This window comes from Anas platyrhynchos, chromosome 5, assembly GCF_047663525.1.
Source record: "Anas platyrhynchos isolate ZD024472 breed Pekin duck chromosome 5, IASCAAS_PekinDuck_T2T, whole genome shotgun sequence".
Classification (NCBI taxonomy): Eukaryota; Metazoa; Chordata; class Aves; order Anseriformes; family Anatidae; genus Anas; species Anas platyrhynchos.
This window is the reverse complement of record NC_092591.1, coordinates 22,905,251-22,918,855: the sequence shown is the minus strand read 5'-3', so window position 1 is coordinate 22,918,855 and position 13,605 is coordinate 22,905,251. Positions and strand designations below refer to the sequence as shown.

The 13,605-nt window shown below is 47.3% G+C and overlaps 1 protein-coding gene across 8 annotated transcripts in view; it reads left to right on the top strand.

Annotated features, from left to right (window-relative positions):
- Positions 1 to 13,605, top strand: part of ADCK1 (aarF domain containing kinase 1) — an 85,206-nt gene that overhangs the window by 5,630 nt on the left and 65,971 nt on the right. For 3 of the 8 annotated variants that reach the window (XM_038179504.2, XM_038179503.2, XM_038179501.2), the window contains 2 exons: positions 3,380 to 3,517; positions 7,981 to 8,064. In XM_038179504.2, the coding sequence (XP_038035432.1) occupies positions 3,392 to 3,517; positions 7,981 to 8,064 (210 nt within the window). In that variant the 5' untranslated portion in view covers positions 3,380 to 3,391. Of the gene's footprint in view, positions 1 to 1,260; positions 1,321 to 1,474; positions 1,496 to 1,527; positions 2,040 to 2,067; positions 3,052 to 3,379; positions 3,518 to 7,980; positions 8,065 to 13,605 lie in introns of those variants that run through there. The other 5 variants (XM_038179502.2, XM_072038411.1, XM_038179505.2 and 2 more) reach the window with 5 other exon arrangements.

The window sequence follows — 13,605 nt, the reverse complement described above, 5'->3', positions numbered from 1 at the left end:
ATCTACAGCAGAACTTCCACAGGTTCAAGGGGATGGAGTAGATCCTTTTGCCATATGTCTAAGCTTGTTTTATCCTCAGTGTGTCGGCGGGGTAATCACCCTGAGCTCTGCCCTTGGTGAGTTGTATCTTGAGAGAATGTTTACCAGTAAACCTGCCTCAATAAACAGATCGTTTGCTTCATAATGTGAGTATTTCTAAATACCTTTTTTTCCCTGTCTCTACCTTTTTGTGTGCAACTGTATCCACGCAAATATGAGTGGAATCACAGTATGGAGATTGTTTCCAGAATGCGGTTAGAAACAGTAGCTCTCCAAGAACTATTGATTACCTATTTGGTCTCCTTGTGGTTTTGGTTGCTGGCATCCTTTTATAGTATTTTTGCTTGGATTAATTGTGGTAGCAGCATCCTTCCAAAACCCCATCCTAAATACTTCCAATTTGCCACCAGGGATTCCCAGGCATTACTGAATTGCAGTTTTTCTTATCTGAAAGATGCTGAGTGAGAAACAACATAGTTCCTTCTTGCAACGGGAGAAAAATTGTATCAGGGTGACAGAGCACTGGCACAGGTTGCTCTGGATGGTTGTGGAGTCTCCTTCTCTGGAAATACTCAAACCCCACATGGATGCCACCCTGCACAATGTGCTCCAGGTGATCCTGCTTGGCAGGGGGGTTGGACTAGGTGGCCTTCAGAGGTCTTCAGATCTTCCAACCATGGCCATTCTGGGGTTCAGAAATGCTGAGTTGAAATAGGTGACTACTAAACTAGGTGTTAGTTTCAGGGAATATGAATGCTTTATCACAAATGTCTATTTATGACAATTCAGCAATGTTCTGCATTCTCTGCTCTGTGCCTCCCCTCCCAGGCACAGCAAAGTGGCTGTGGTTTTGTTCACCTGTCTCTCAGGCCTTTTACCCCCACCTTTATTGCAGGAAGGCTGTGGTGAGGAGGTTTAAAAGACGTTTGGATGTAGAGTTTAGCGATTTGGCTTAGTGGAGGACTGGCTAGGGTTAGGTCAGAGGTTGGACTCGGTGATCTTGGGGGTCTCTTCCAACCTAGATGATTGTGATTCTGTTTCGCATAGCACCTCTAAAATGACATTTATTATCAGTTCTATTTCTTCCAGCAAGGATCTAAACGGGAAACCTTTTTATTATCATGATTTCTCGGCTCCGCGACCACTCCCCTTGTGGCCCCCAGCCCCACGCAGGGGGCCGCGTGATGGCGGCCCCGCCCGCAGACTACATTTCCCGGCGTGCCTCGCGGGGCAGGGCCGTACCACGCGCGGGGGCTGCGGCGGCGGCGCTGCGGCGGGGCGGTGAGTGCGGGCACCCCGCGGGGGGGGGGGACACAGCAGGGCAGGGGGGGTCAATTAGTGCGGGTGTTAATGGGGGGGGGGGGGGCCCGCTGGGGTGCCCCCGGGTGTCACGGCGTGCAGGGGGCTCCTTCAAAGCGCGGCTGGGTTTGGGCAACTGCGCTTCTGTGTCTCGGGTGTAAGGGTTCCGTTTGTTTTATGGGGTTTTTTGTCACTGCAGTGCATGGGCATGGGGCTGGGGGCGAGCTCGGGTGCTGTGCCCCTGCCTCTGGCACCACAACTGCTCCTCGTGCTCGTGACGAGCACAGAATTAATATATTAATAGATATACACACTATATATATTAAAAAAATGGCTGTTTGGGACTTTGGCCATCCAATGAAGGAGATTTTACAAAAGCCTGCAAGGAGCAGCAATGCTTTAATGAAAACCCCCTGGGGAAAATGCCTTTTGAAGGTGCTGAGGAATGCAAGAGATCCCCAGCAGGGGAGGGGGACAGCTGTCCTTGGGAGGTGCACCTGGAATTGGCTGTGGCTGGAGGGCCAGGTGCATTTTCTCTGAGTTTGGCCATAGCTCAGAGGAGCCCTGCTCGGCCAGCTGCCCCTTCCCGTGTGAGAAAGAGCTGGGGTGCTGCGGGCAGCTTTGCCTGGTGCCAACAGGTTGTGTTGTGGCTTTTCTGTCCTAGAGCTTGTAAGGAAATAAGCAGAAGTAATGAAGTTTAGGTAAGGTTCATGTATAGGGTCCCTTGCGTTATATTACCCTGTTCTGCTGATTGTGTTCTTGTGGACTGTTCCTGAAAGGCTTGACCTGTGTTGCTGTAGGTGTTTTTGGTTACAAGGCTTCCAAAAGGGAAGGCACAAGGCAGACCGACCCCACTACAGGGTCACAGCAAGAAGTAGGAAACTTTCTTGATCAAGTTTAACCGTAGGAGAATGAGTGGGCTCCGTCTTGATGGGGTGAAAATCCCACACTGTTATGGATGTTCTGGAGAGCTGCAGAGCAGGTGACCTGTGCTGCTTGATCCATGGCGTAAACAAAGACTGGTCGGTTGTGTTTGCTAATACCTGCCTAAGGGAAAATAAAGAAAAATACAGCTAGTTGGTAATCTTTTTTTTCAGATTTGAATCCTCTAAAGTGACATAAAGAGTCCTGAAATCTGTATCCTATATTTAATGAATTAGATGTTTACTCCAAGTAATGAGTACAAGTGCTCCAAAGTTGTTAGTGTGATTAGCATGTATTTTTCACACCCTCATCTTCCAGAGGAGGGGTGAGGGAGGAGAGGAGTGACATACCTCGGGCTTATGCCAGGCCTGTGAAACAGCCAGGATTGGGTTGTTGATATCCACAGGCATCTGTCCTGGCAGAGCAGTCCCTGCCTGGCGCCTGAATGGGATGGAGGTGATGGGAAAGTGAGTTTTGTTCAGCCACCCCATCAGGTCCCTTCCCCTGTCCTGCGTGCAGCTGTCTGCCACTGACCCCTGGAGCCTGTGCAGGGCTTCCAGGGATGCATTGTGTCTCCTTCCCAGTGCTCGTCAGTGCTGAGGAGCTTTTGCAACCAGTCTGGCAGAATTTCCAATAAATTTTGGGCTCTTAGTGTTTAAAGAGCATTCTTTAAAGCCTGCTTTTAAAAGAAGTCTTCTAGTATCCCCTTACAACCTGCCTATGCTACGACAGCTTCAAAACACGTGCAGCGAAGGGGCAGCCTGTTCCTGTGATCTGAACTGGCTTCTGGTGAGCACGTGCTCCCTGCTCTCCCACCACCTGTTGTTTCTCCTTGTAAAGCCTTTGGGACCATGAGCAAATGTTGAGTGGTGGTTACACAAGGTCTAGCAGAGTGAGTTACTTCTGGATTTGCGGCCTGTGGACACTTGATTTGGAAATAACAGTGGGGTGAGAGCAGAATTGCTTGTGTTTGGTTGCTGCGTGATTGCATGAGGTCTTGGCTGGGAGCAGTGCTAGCAATGCATAATTAGAAAAGGAGTGATTGAAACTTAAACTCTAAGGTCCCTGTAGGCTTCACTACATCATTCTCAGGTGTTGCTTTTTTGTGTCTTGGCAGGGTTCGTCAGTCATGGCACGAAGGGCCTTGAAGCTTGCCTCACTGGCAGCAGCCACTTCTGGCATCTATCTGTATGGCAACAGGTTCCTGGACCCCAATGATTTTGGAGTGGTTCGTGTGGGCCGAGCCATTGCCACAGTAAGTGTCGTACAAGTGAAGTACTGGAAGATTTCTAGGTGGGTAAAGGAATTGGAGTTCACAAAAACTTGGGATTCCTTGCAGTCCCTCTCTCCTTTTCCATTTAGCAGTTGTCTCCCTGAGTCAGACGGTCAGGAGGGGGCTCCTCAAGTTGTTGACACACTGAGGAGAAAATGGGTGAAAGCATAGAAGGAATAGGGTTGTTATTTGCACATTTTGGGAAGAGCCAAACAGATATTGGGCTGCAGAGAACTGTCCCTGTCTCCCTGGATTGGGTGGGGCCTTCAGAAGAAGGGCTCACTTTGGGCCCACATGGCCATCAGCCACCCTTCAGGGTCAGTTATGTGGTAGGGTCTCCTGCTGCCTTTAACAGTGATGTAGTTCAGACTGCTGTGTCTTGATTTGTAACTTGCACATGCAACTTTTTACACTGAGACCTTTTGTTTAAAGCATTGAGGTTGTCGTATTGGTGTGCTATGGCTGCCATTGCCCTGAGAGCCTAGTTATAAGAAATTTGGGCAGAGAAGGGCAGGTGCTTTGTAGATCATTCTCAAAGCAAATGTGAAGTGAGAGTGGGAGGTGATCTGTTCCTGAGATTGTGTTGGCTTCCAGATATAGAAAATAAATCCTCGTGTCCTTAATAAAGGTGTCCTAATAAACCTTCCTGGCATCATTGCTATTTCACCGTTGTGTTGATCACAGCTTCAGAAAACCTAAGGATGGAGACTGCCAGCCAGGTTGTTGCCTTCTCCTGGGGGCCATTCAGTGATGAACCCATGAGTAGCCAGGAACAAGGAGAGCAGAGACTCAGGAGGGGTTATTGGTCTACCTGTGCCTTACTTGTATTATGCACCTGTCACTTCAGGCCACAATCTCCATCATTTACAGACCCCTAGTGCTAAGCCTCTGTCTGTCTGCATGTTCTATGACTTCTAAGCACTTAATTAATGAGTTTTACAGGCAGTCAGCTCCTGAGGGCAGATGCAATATGAAACAAGCTCTGCTGGTTGGCTCACATGCCATGCCATTTATATGTGCGGGCTGCGCAATGAATTGTTGTGAAAAAATGTTGATTTTGAAAAGCGTGAGGGCAGAAATATGAATTTTAGTCTTTCCTCCTTAAAACAGGTGTTAAATTTTGTGTTCTGTCCCTGACTATAAAGCAGCACTGCCTGGTGGCAGGGAGCAGCTCTCCCTTTTTCTGCATGTGAACGTGGGCACAGAGAGGGAGCACAGGTTATTGCAGCTCAACAAGAGTCTGTTATCCAGGGTGTTTGGGCTGCCCTGTCTGCCCATGAGTTCTGTCTGCTTGATCAACGTTTCTTCATCTACTTGAAACCGGTGTTTGTTTGTTTGTTTTTTGTGGCTGTCTTCTGTTTAAGACAAAAAAGAGTGAGAAGTATTCAGTGATCAGGCTGTGCAGTCGGTCTGTGTTTTGAGTGGCGGTGAGAGTATTTCCCCAGTGAAAAAGTAGGGGGAAGAAGATTTTCATCAGAGAATCACAGAACAGCAGAGGTTGGCAGGGACCTCTGGAAGTCACCTGGTCCAACCCCTGCTCAAGCAGGGCCATCCAGAGCAGGTTGCCCAGGCCCATCTCCAGGTGGTTTTTGAAGATCTCCAAGGAGGGGAGACCCCACAGCCTCTCTGGGGAGTCTGTGCCAGTGCTCAGTCACCCACACAGCATAGAAGTCCTTTCTCATGTTTAGACAATGTTCCTGGTGTTCCTTTGCTTTAGATGCTGGTGAATCTAAAGATGTGCTTGACTTTTGTGTCCCCTGCCTTCAGGGAAGTCATAAGTCATGGGCTGAAAAGCTCTTTGCTGGCCCTGCTCTTTAATGCCTTTGAGGGTTCTGCATCCATGGCTACGAGCCAGAAGTGCTGCCAATGCTCTGATGGCAGCATGTGCTTGTGTCTGGGTATTTTTCAAACAAGAATTTTCTGTCTCTGAATTTTCTGTTGCTTTAATGCATGGGACTGCATATGGTCAGGTTGTCCTGAGAGATCCTGTAGTCCTGCTGCACCAGTGATCTGTCTTCCCACCTTGGGGTCAGCTCTCATCTGAGCACTGGCAGCCCAAACTGGTCTCATTCCTGGGCCATACACAGGCTGAAGCCAGTAGAGCAATTTAGCGTGTTCATTTCTAAGAAGCTTTCAGCTTCTTGGGATTGCTCTTTCTGTAAATGAAAGCTGAGGTTCTGTAGCAAGCTTTGGATATTGGTGGCATCTACACGGACCTAACGTGTCTGTGCTTCAATCTAGCCCTGTCCAGGCTTCTTAACTGGATGCTTGACCCTATCATTGGATTGTATTCAGACAGAAGGAGGCTGTAACTGGAAGGCTGTAGTTCTTAAGAACTGAGTTCAGCAGCATCAGATGAAAAAATATAAGATAAGGTACGGTGTTGGGGCAAAAAAAAACAACCACAGCAAAACTTGAAAAAAGAACACATGGAGGTCAAGAAACCTGAGTTTGAACTCTAAGACTCCAGGCAGTTTTCATCTGAGTTTGATTAGAAAGATTTGAATGTGCCTGTATTTTAAGCATGTTGGTTCGGTTGTCCTTTGCGGACTTCCTGAGAAACACGATGAAGTTCCCTAGTAGAAAACTTCTTTCCCAAGCCTCAGTTCAGGGAACTGGCTTTTGCTTACATGTGGATAGATAAGTATTCAGAAAAAACATTTTGCCATGACCTGATGAGATCCAAGGATAGCTGTAGGAGTCATGGAGAGAGTGTAAGGAGTGGAGAGTTAATGGAATCGAAGTGGAAGCACAAGTCTTTGGGATGCTTAATACTAGATACAGGATCTGTTGAAGTAATCCAGCATTTATAAGGGGAGGTTGATCTCGTAGGTCTTCTTATGTCTTGGAGACTCAGCCTCACACTAACATAAATTATGGTGCTAGTCTTGTATAAGAATGAAGTCAGTAGACTGGGCGGCATCACATTTCAGACAGTTCCTGTGCTCTGGTAAAGGAACCTGGCAGAGCAGTTGTGCGTTTGCCATATTTCTTTGAGGGGCTCCTGGTTGTTTTGGGTCCATGGAGTGAATATTCTGTGCTGTAGCAGGGATATATCTCAGACACGAGCAGGGATTTGGCAATGTCAGGGTTGCCTATCAGGATCATCATAATACTAATTTAGTGTTTAAGATTATGATGTAATTAGCAAACGCTAAATTAATTCCCTCTTCCTCTGTAATACAGGCCAATCTGTTAGCTGCTTCTCTTCAAGTTGGAGGTGATAATTACCCTCGTGGGCCAGAGATAAAATGAGAACCAACTCAAGCATTCATGCCAGGCTGATTTGAACGTCCCTCCACTTCAAAGTTATTCTTTGAGGTTGGAAAGATGCTTTGAATTTTTTTTCTTCCAAGTGTGTGTCTGCATAGCAGTGTAGCTCCTGAGTTCATCATTAAGGGCAAGAGAGCCTGAAAAGCCAGAAGAAAAAAAATTAATGTTGTACTCAGTTTCCAATCTGGGAAACAGGCAACGTGAGCAACCTAAGCTCCACATGGGAAAAAGTGTGTCTATTTTTAGCTGATTCCCTGTTGATTTCCTTGTGGAAGCATCTCTGGTCTTTTGACTGTTTCCCTTGTGTCTGCTCCAGTAATGCTGTTTCAAACCAGACTGGATCCTATCTTCTCCCTGGCTCTGCTGATCCCTTGTCTATGCTTGATGTGCTTGATCTGTGTCCTTCCTAGGCATTTTGCAGTGAAAGGGGGGGCTGTTATCCCATCCCATTGTTCAGTTGCTGGCATTCTAACTGTGAAAAGAGAGAAACTTCAGACGGTGGATGGAATTGTGAAATACCCAAGATCCATTTTCAGAAATCATTAGGACACTTAGGAACCTAATTCCATTGTCTGTGGCTATATTTAGCTAATAAGCTTTAGGTGGATCCCCATACTGTACCTCTGTGATTTGGTATCTGACCTTTTTGCCCTCTAGTCCTTCAGGGAGTTGAATATCCCGAGTACTTGAGCTAATCAGGGAGCTTCTCTTCAGCCGCTCCATTCCCTGCTGAGCCATCTGACCAGACTGAGCTGACCAGTGTGGTTAGGCAGGCAGGAGGTGTAAAGATGAAGTGTGGGGTAACTGGTAGGGCACAAACAGGACTTCATGATCTCTTACTGGCAGTAGACCTTATTGTGGAAACCCCAGGTGGCTGGCTGAGCATAGGAGCCACAGTGCAAGGTGCTGTACAGAAATTACAAAAGCTCTTTGAGTTTCTCACATGGAAGACAATATAGGTGTGTCAAGTGCTGATTTTTTTGGGGGGGGAGGTGCATATCAATGAGATCAATGCACTGTTTTCTATAAATGTTCATTCAAATGTATTTTTTGTTGAATTTCTTCTGAGTCTGTTACTGTAAACTCCACTCTAGAGTCTAGTCTTTGGAGCCTAAGCTACATACATTTCTCCTTAACAGACAGTTTATTGTTTTTTCTGGTTTAATTTGCAGACGGCAGTAATCAGCTATGACTACCTCACCTCCCTTCGGAGCGTCCCGTATGGATCAGAGGAGTATGACTCCCTTAAATCACAGGTAGGTGATACACTGAACTGTGTTCCTCAGAAACTGCACAAGGCAAAGGTGTGTTGCTAAAGCCATTGCTGTAATGCAAACTATCAGGCTGTCAGCCTAATAATTCAATATGCCTTCTACTGAACTGTTGATAAAAGCAGAGCCAAACTGCAGCATATTGAATAAAATCTGGCAAGACCTACACTGCCTGATGGATAAGTCACTTTGTCAAGAACAGGCATGTGCAACCAGTGCTCATGTATGCCCTTCAGACATTGATGTTCTTAGTGTATGGGGTAAGATGCATCTGGGCTCTGTTACTGGATCCCTGCTGCCCAGACTGGTAGCGTGGAAGTCAGCTGCTGGGAGGGGTCTGGCAGTGGTTTCTTATCTTACTTATCTAAGTAGGATAATAGCTGTAATATGAAGGCTGAGAGATTTAAGTAAAAGGAGTGTGTTGGATGGAAAATAATAGGGGTGTGAATCAGGCTTGCAAATCATTAAAGAAATTAGTAATTGGGCAAATGAAGGTAGATTGCACTACGAGACTGTCTTCCGTTGTGTTTTGATGTGACTAATTGATGTGAATAGAGAAAGCATTTCTAGTGAGAGGTAAGATAAGCACCTCTGCTGCTCCTCTCAGTCCTGTGCCTTCATCTTTCACTCTGTCCTGCAGCCCTACGGTACCTTGAGCTGTGAGTGACGCTGAGTCGTACTTGAGTGTATGTAGTGTAGCCAGTGTCTCTGCTATTGCAGCTCAGGGCCTCTTTGGATTGGGAAATACAGGTTGTGCTGAATTATACACATCTGTGTAACATTTTTAAAGTATGGTCTTTCACCTTATTTCTCTTAGTACTTGTTGGATTTGGGCCACTGGTGTGGCTGTAATGCATTGGGTAATGCTCTCCAGGGACGTTCAGACCGGAGGGGCTCTGAAGCTGGAAGCAGCGATGGGCCTGGCTTATGGTTGAACATTGGGCTCTGTTTCATGCACTGTACCAACCTGTGTCAGCCATGCTGGTTCAGACCTTGTCTGGAGTTAGAAATCAATAGCATTTGACTTCAGTACACCATCAGTGTGGTCTTCGAGTGTTTGGAACAGTTTGCAGAGCAGCTTTTCTGTTTTTTTTTTCTTATCCTCTGCTTCTGCGTGAAGATGCTGAACTGTTCTGCTGAAGCTCCTCATCCCAGGTGAGTGGTGCTAATGCACCGGCATAAATAGGGATAAACACGTTGGGAATCTGGAGCTCTGCTTTCCATCTTCCCATGTCTCTGCCACTTGCTTTTGAATCCTGGTTTGCAGAAGCTTTGTAGCTTTCTTGAGCGACACCCAAGTTATGGAGTTATCAGTGCTGTGGACAGCTTGTTACTTGGCAGCAGCTCATAGCAGCCCTTGCAAATTCCTGACCTTTTGCCATGTGCCTTCATGGCTTCATTAACCTCTGTCATGTAGGCATTGATGGTTTGTCAATTCGTGCCCCAGGCAGCCAGGACAGGCCTTGTTTGCTGGCACTGCACTGCGTGGTGCTCTCCCTGCTTGGCAGACAGGACCAGCTGAGGCAGCCTCTGCGTGTGGCATGGCCCCTGGCTCTGTGTGGCCAGCACTAGCCCCAGCTGCATCAAGCAGAATGAGCTGGGAGACAGAAAGAAGAAAGTAAGTGCAGGCATAATGTGATTTGACAAAGCTCGTTGGCCTTTGGAGGCCTGTCCTGCTGTGGGTAGGTGTTTTGGAAGGCCACCACTGAGCCTGGAACTAGCAGTAGTCATGGGTCTCTCAGCAACGTCACTGCAGTGCTTGTGCTAGGAAAGCATCAGCTTGGCAGCAGAGGATTTTCTGGGCTTAGAGCACTGTACAACAAACCCTTTATCTCACTGCAGCTCCAAGTAGATGGCAACCAAGTTTTTACCATCTTGCAGCTCTTTGAACTGCCTGTGGGAGCTGAGTTTGTTGGTGTTGGACCAGCTCAGAAGGGGGTGACTTTTAGGATCTGTTGAGTTGGTACTGAAGGTTAATCACTGGATGGGACCAAGAGGATGTGAATGACGCTCCCAAGTGTGTGTTGTATGTAAAAGATATTTATTTGGATGTTACTTGTATTTGCCTCTCTCCTGGATAGATCTTTGGTGCTTTCAGACATTCATTGTATTCTTTTGGCTTGCTGTTCCTCCCCTGAAGCCAGCTGCACCTCCTCTTCATATGCTGAGTTTGGACTTTCCTTTTAAACGAGTGCGTGAATTGTTTACTGATTTCCAGCTTCATTTCTGGTGCTGTGCTTGGAACAGAGATGCTGCGAGGCAGGGGCTTGGTGTCCCCGGGACTGCGGATAGTGCCAGCAGGTCTGGGTGCAGCTGCTGTGCCTCTTCCTCTGGTGAGGGGGTCAGTGCAGCTGCACTTGTGTCTGGGCTTGCATCTGGGAATGGGGAAGGGCTCCCTGCTGTGTAGCTCCTCCTGGTGCTCAGCATACTGATGGGTGCTACTCAAGTGCAAATGATAATGCTCAACTCTTGGTGGATTCCCAGCCAGCCTCCAAACCAGGGCTTCTAAAGGAACCCACGGGCTCAGCTGGGAGATGGGAAGCCTCAGTGGCAGCACCAGTCCCTGAGCCCGTTGGGGTGAAACAGGGACATAGTCATTAGGAAGCAATTAAATGCTGAGCAGATTAAAAAGGAAATGGGTTCCCTGGGGGCTTTTAGCCAGGTTCCAATGTAGCTCCAAGGAAAACTCTTCAATCTTACTCTATTTTTCTGTTCCTCACGCACCACTTTGATGCTAATGTCCTCAACTAGCCAGATCTCAGCACCTTTTATGGTCAGTAGATCAGGGAAGTATTTTCTGCTTTCCACAGGGCAGGAAGCAGTAGCTGGAATGTCACTGTGTGTCCCTGGGGCTGCTTTAAATCACTTACGCATCTCTGTTTTTTCCATCAGCCAGGAGACATGAGGAGCCACCTTCCTGAAGGCACTCGTAGCTCTTATTAAACAGCAATGAAGAGGAAAGAAGTCTTATCTTTTCCATTGCTGCCACTGCCTTAGCAGGGGTAAAGCAGCGCTCGCTTCAGCGCACCACTGGTGGCTGGACCATACGTGGAACTGGATCGTTCTCCTCAGCCCTTTCCTGGGCTAACTGCCTTTGTCCTGCTTGTGATGGTATTGCCAACGTACTGATGGCAAGGCCAAGTGGTAGCCATGGTTAGCTCCAAGACTCTGTATGTCTCTAAGTCCAGTATCAGTAATGTTTGGGGAGCTTTGAGCTTTCTTCAGTGCTTGTCTCTTCCACAAAGTGGTTCTGACCATCTTTGTACTAGTACACTTGGATATTTCTTCCTATTCCTGTGTCTGCTTGTACCGAGGATCAGAGGAGGGCACAGAGCCATTTCCCAAGTGGGACATTTCTTACCTGTTACTTTCTCAACAAACAATTTTATTCTGTAGAGGGCTGCATTTCTCTGATAATCTTCTGCCTCCTTGAGTATTTGTCTCCCCAGTCCTGAGTCAGCCTACTCTGTGACATTTCCAGCGTGGCTCTCATCACAGCACCTGCATGTCTTGGTTGACACTTCTTATATTGCCGGCATCAATTTCTGTTGATCCTGCTGTCAGTCAGGAGGTATCTCACAACAAGCTGTTTGTTTAAGGGCTGGCATCAGTGGGCTCCTATGTTGTTGTCATTGTAGTGAGAGGATCGCAGCGGGTCAGTCATCTTGCAGGTTTCTGCACTAGTGGCCACAGCTGAAAATCTTGTCATCTTCCGATGTACGACAGAAGGTACTGCTGCAAATGTTGATGCAGGTGTTTTTTTAAACTGAGAGGAGATGGCAAGGAGAGAAAGGATCTCTGGTCCAGGTGTCTCTGGAGACGGTGAGAATCCATTCTTGAATTAACTTTGCTGGCAACAGAATTGCTTTGTCAGGGAAAAGACATTTGGGGAGGTTAATTAACTTTCTTCCTTTTGAGAGCAGAATGTGGTTGTTCTCATTCAAACTCTTGGTTATTGGGCTGTCAGTAGCTGGGCAAATATTTGGAAGGTGTAATCTTGTGCCATCATTACACAGAATAGGATTTCTTCCTCCATAAGAGTTATTCCTGGCGTATGTTGACTTTATTTCTCAAAGTGAGGTGGGTATTATCAAAAAAGAGATGTTTCACAGTGAAGTTGCCTGACTGAAGGATCCTACTGCCCTGGAAAGAAAGGGTGAGCACACGTGCATATTTTTTCCAAAAATAGCCTCCGATTCCTGGATAGCTCAGACCAGTAAAACAGCCTGTGTCTGTGGCCCTTCCCCATGGTTAAGTAATGCTGTGTGCCTTAGTAGGAAGGGCTATCTTAAAATAGTTCCTTCATGATGGAGCTGGGCTGTGTCTGCAGAGAGCAATGCCTGGGAGGTCTCCGTGGCATTCCTTCAGCCAGCCCTGAGCAGGGACTGGGGGCTGTTCAGCACCACATTCAGGGCGTGCAGTGGTGGTTCTCTTCGACTTGAATGTGTGGTGAACTGGGATGAGGAGCAAAAGATCTCCCTTACAAGACATGGCATAGCCATTAGGTGGCAGTGACTTCCTGTCACCAAGCTAAATGGGAACCAGTAAGAGGTGAAGAGCCTCACAGCCCATCTACAGTCCCTGAGCCGATCATGTGAGGTTGCCCCATTATGTCCTCCCCAGGATATCTCTTCATCTAGAAGGCAGGGTTGGTGCTAATGCAGTCGAAAGAAGCTACTAGCAGGGCCAGCTGTTGGCTTGATGACTCTCCATTTGAGCACTGCTGTCTAGCAAACTTCCTGCCAACACATAAAGCATGAAAGCTTTGCACTGAAAACACATAACAAGCTGTAAAATAAATCTTACAATTATAAGAAACTTCCTTTTCCTCCTTCTGCTTTCTAGAGTGCTGTCAGCTGAACCTTATGGCCACAACATCTCTAGGTTTTAATTTAGTAGCATTGCAGGAAGGTCCATTTTTTGGGATGTGTGCCTACAAAGCAGGATGTTCTTCAGTCCTCTGCAGAGATTTATCCAGAGAAATGGGCCATTGTGACACTTCTGGAGGAGGAGGACGGAGAGAGGTGAGGGGACAAGAGGCAGTGCCTCATCTACTGCACTTGTCTTGCTGGCTCTGCACCCTCATTCCTGAAATGCTTCTCTCCAGGAGCATGTGTGAGGTGTCAGACATGCCTCTGGTCTGCACAGAGAATTGCCTAAGTGGTCCTGCACATTCCTGGCAGCTCCCCAGCAGAATGAAGCTGTGGGCCCTGGGAGTGTTTTGCCTTCTGTCCTCCAGGTGGGGCTATCCCTTTGCATTTGAATCCCTGCATCCTTAGAGCTTCTGAAGAGGTACCTAATAGCCAGAGGAACATCTGAAGAACATTTCAGCTGGTGCAGTGAGGAACCCATCAGGGAGCTCTTGAAGGATGTAGGCTGCGAGGAGCTTGCACCATGAGGAGCACTATAAAAGGAGCAACTGGGAAGTGAAGAAATAATTTTATTTGATCTAGTGTTTGGACTACACCTTGAGTCCTAATGTAGAATGAACACTTAATGCGAAGTGAGACTTGGAAAGAGAGGCTC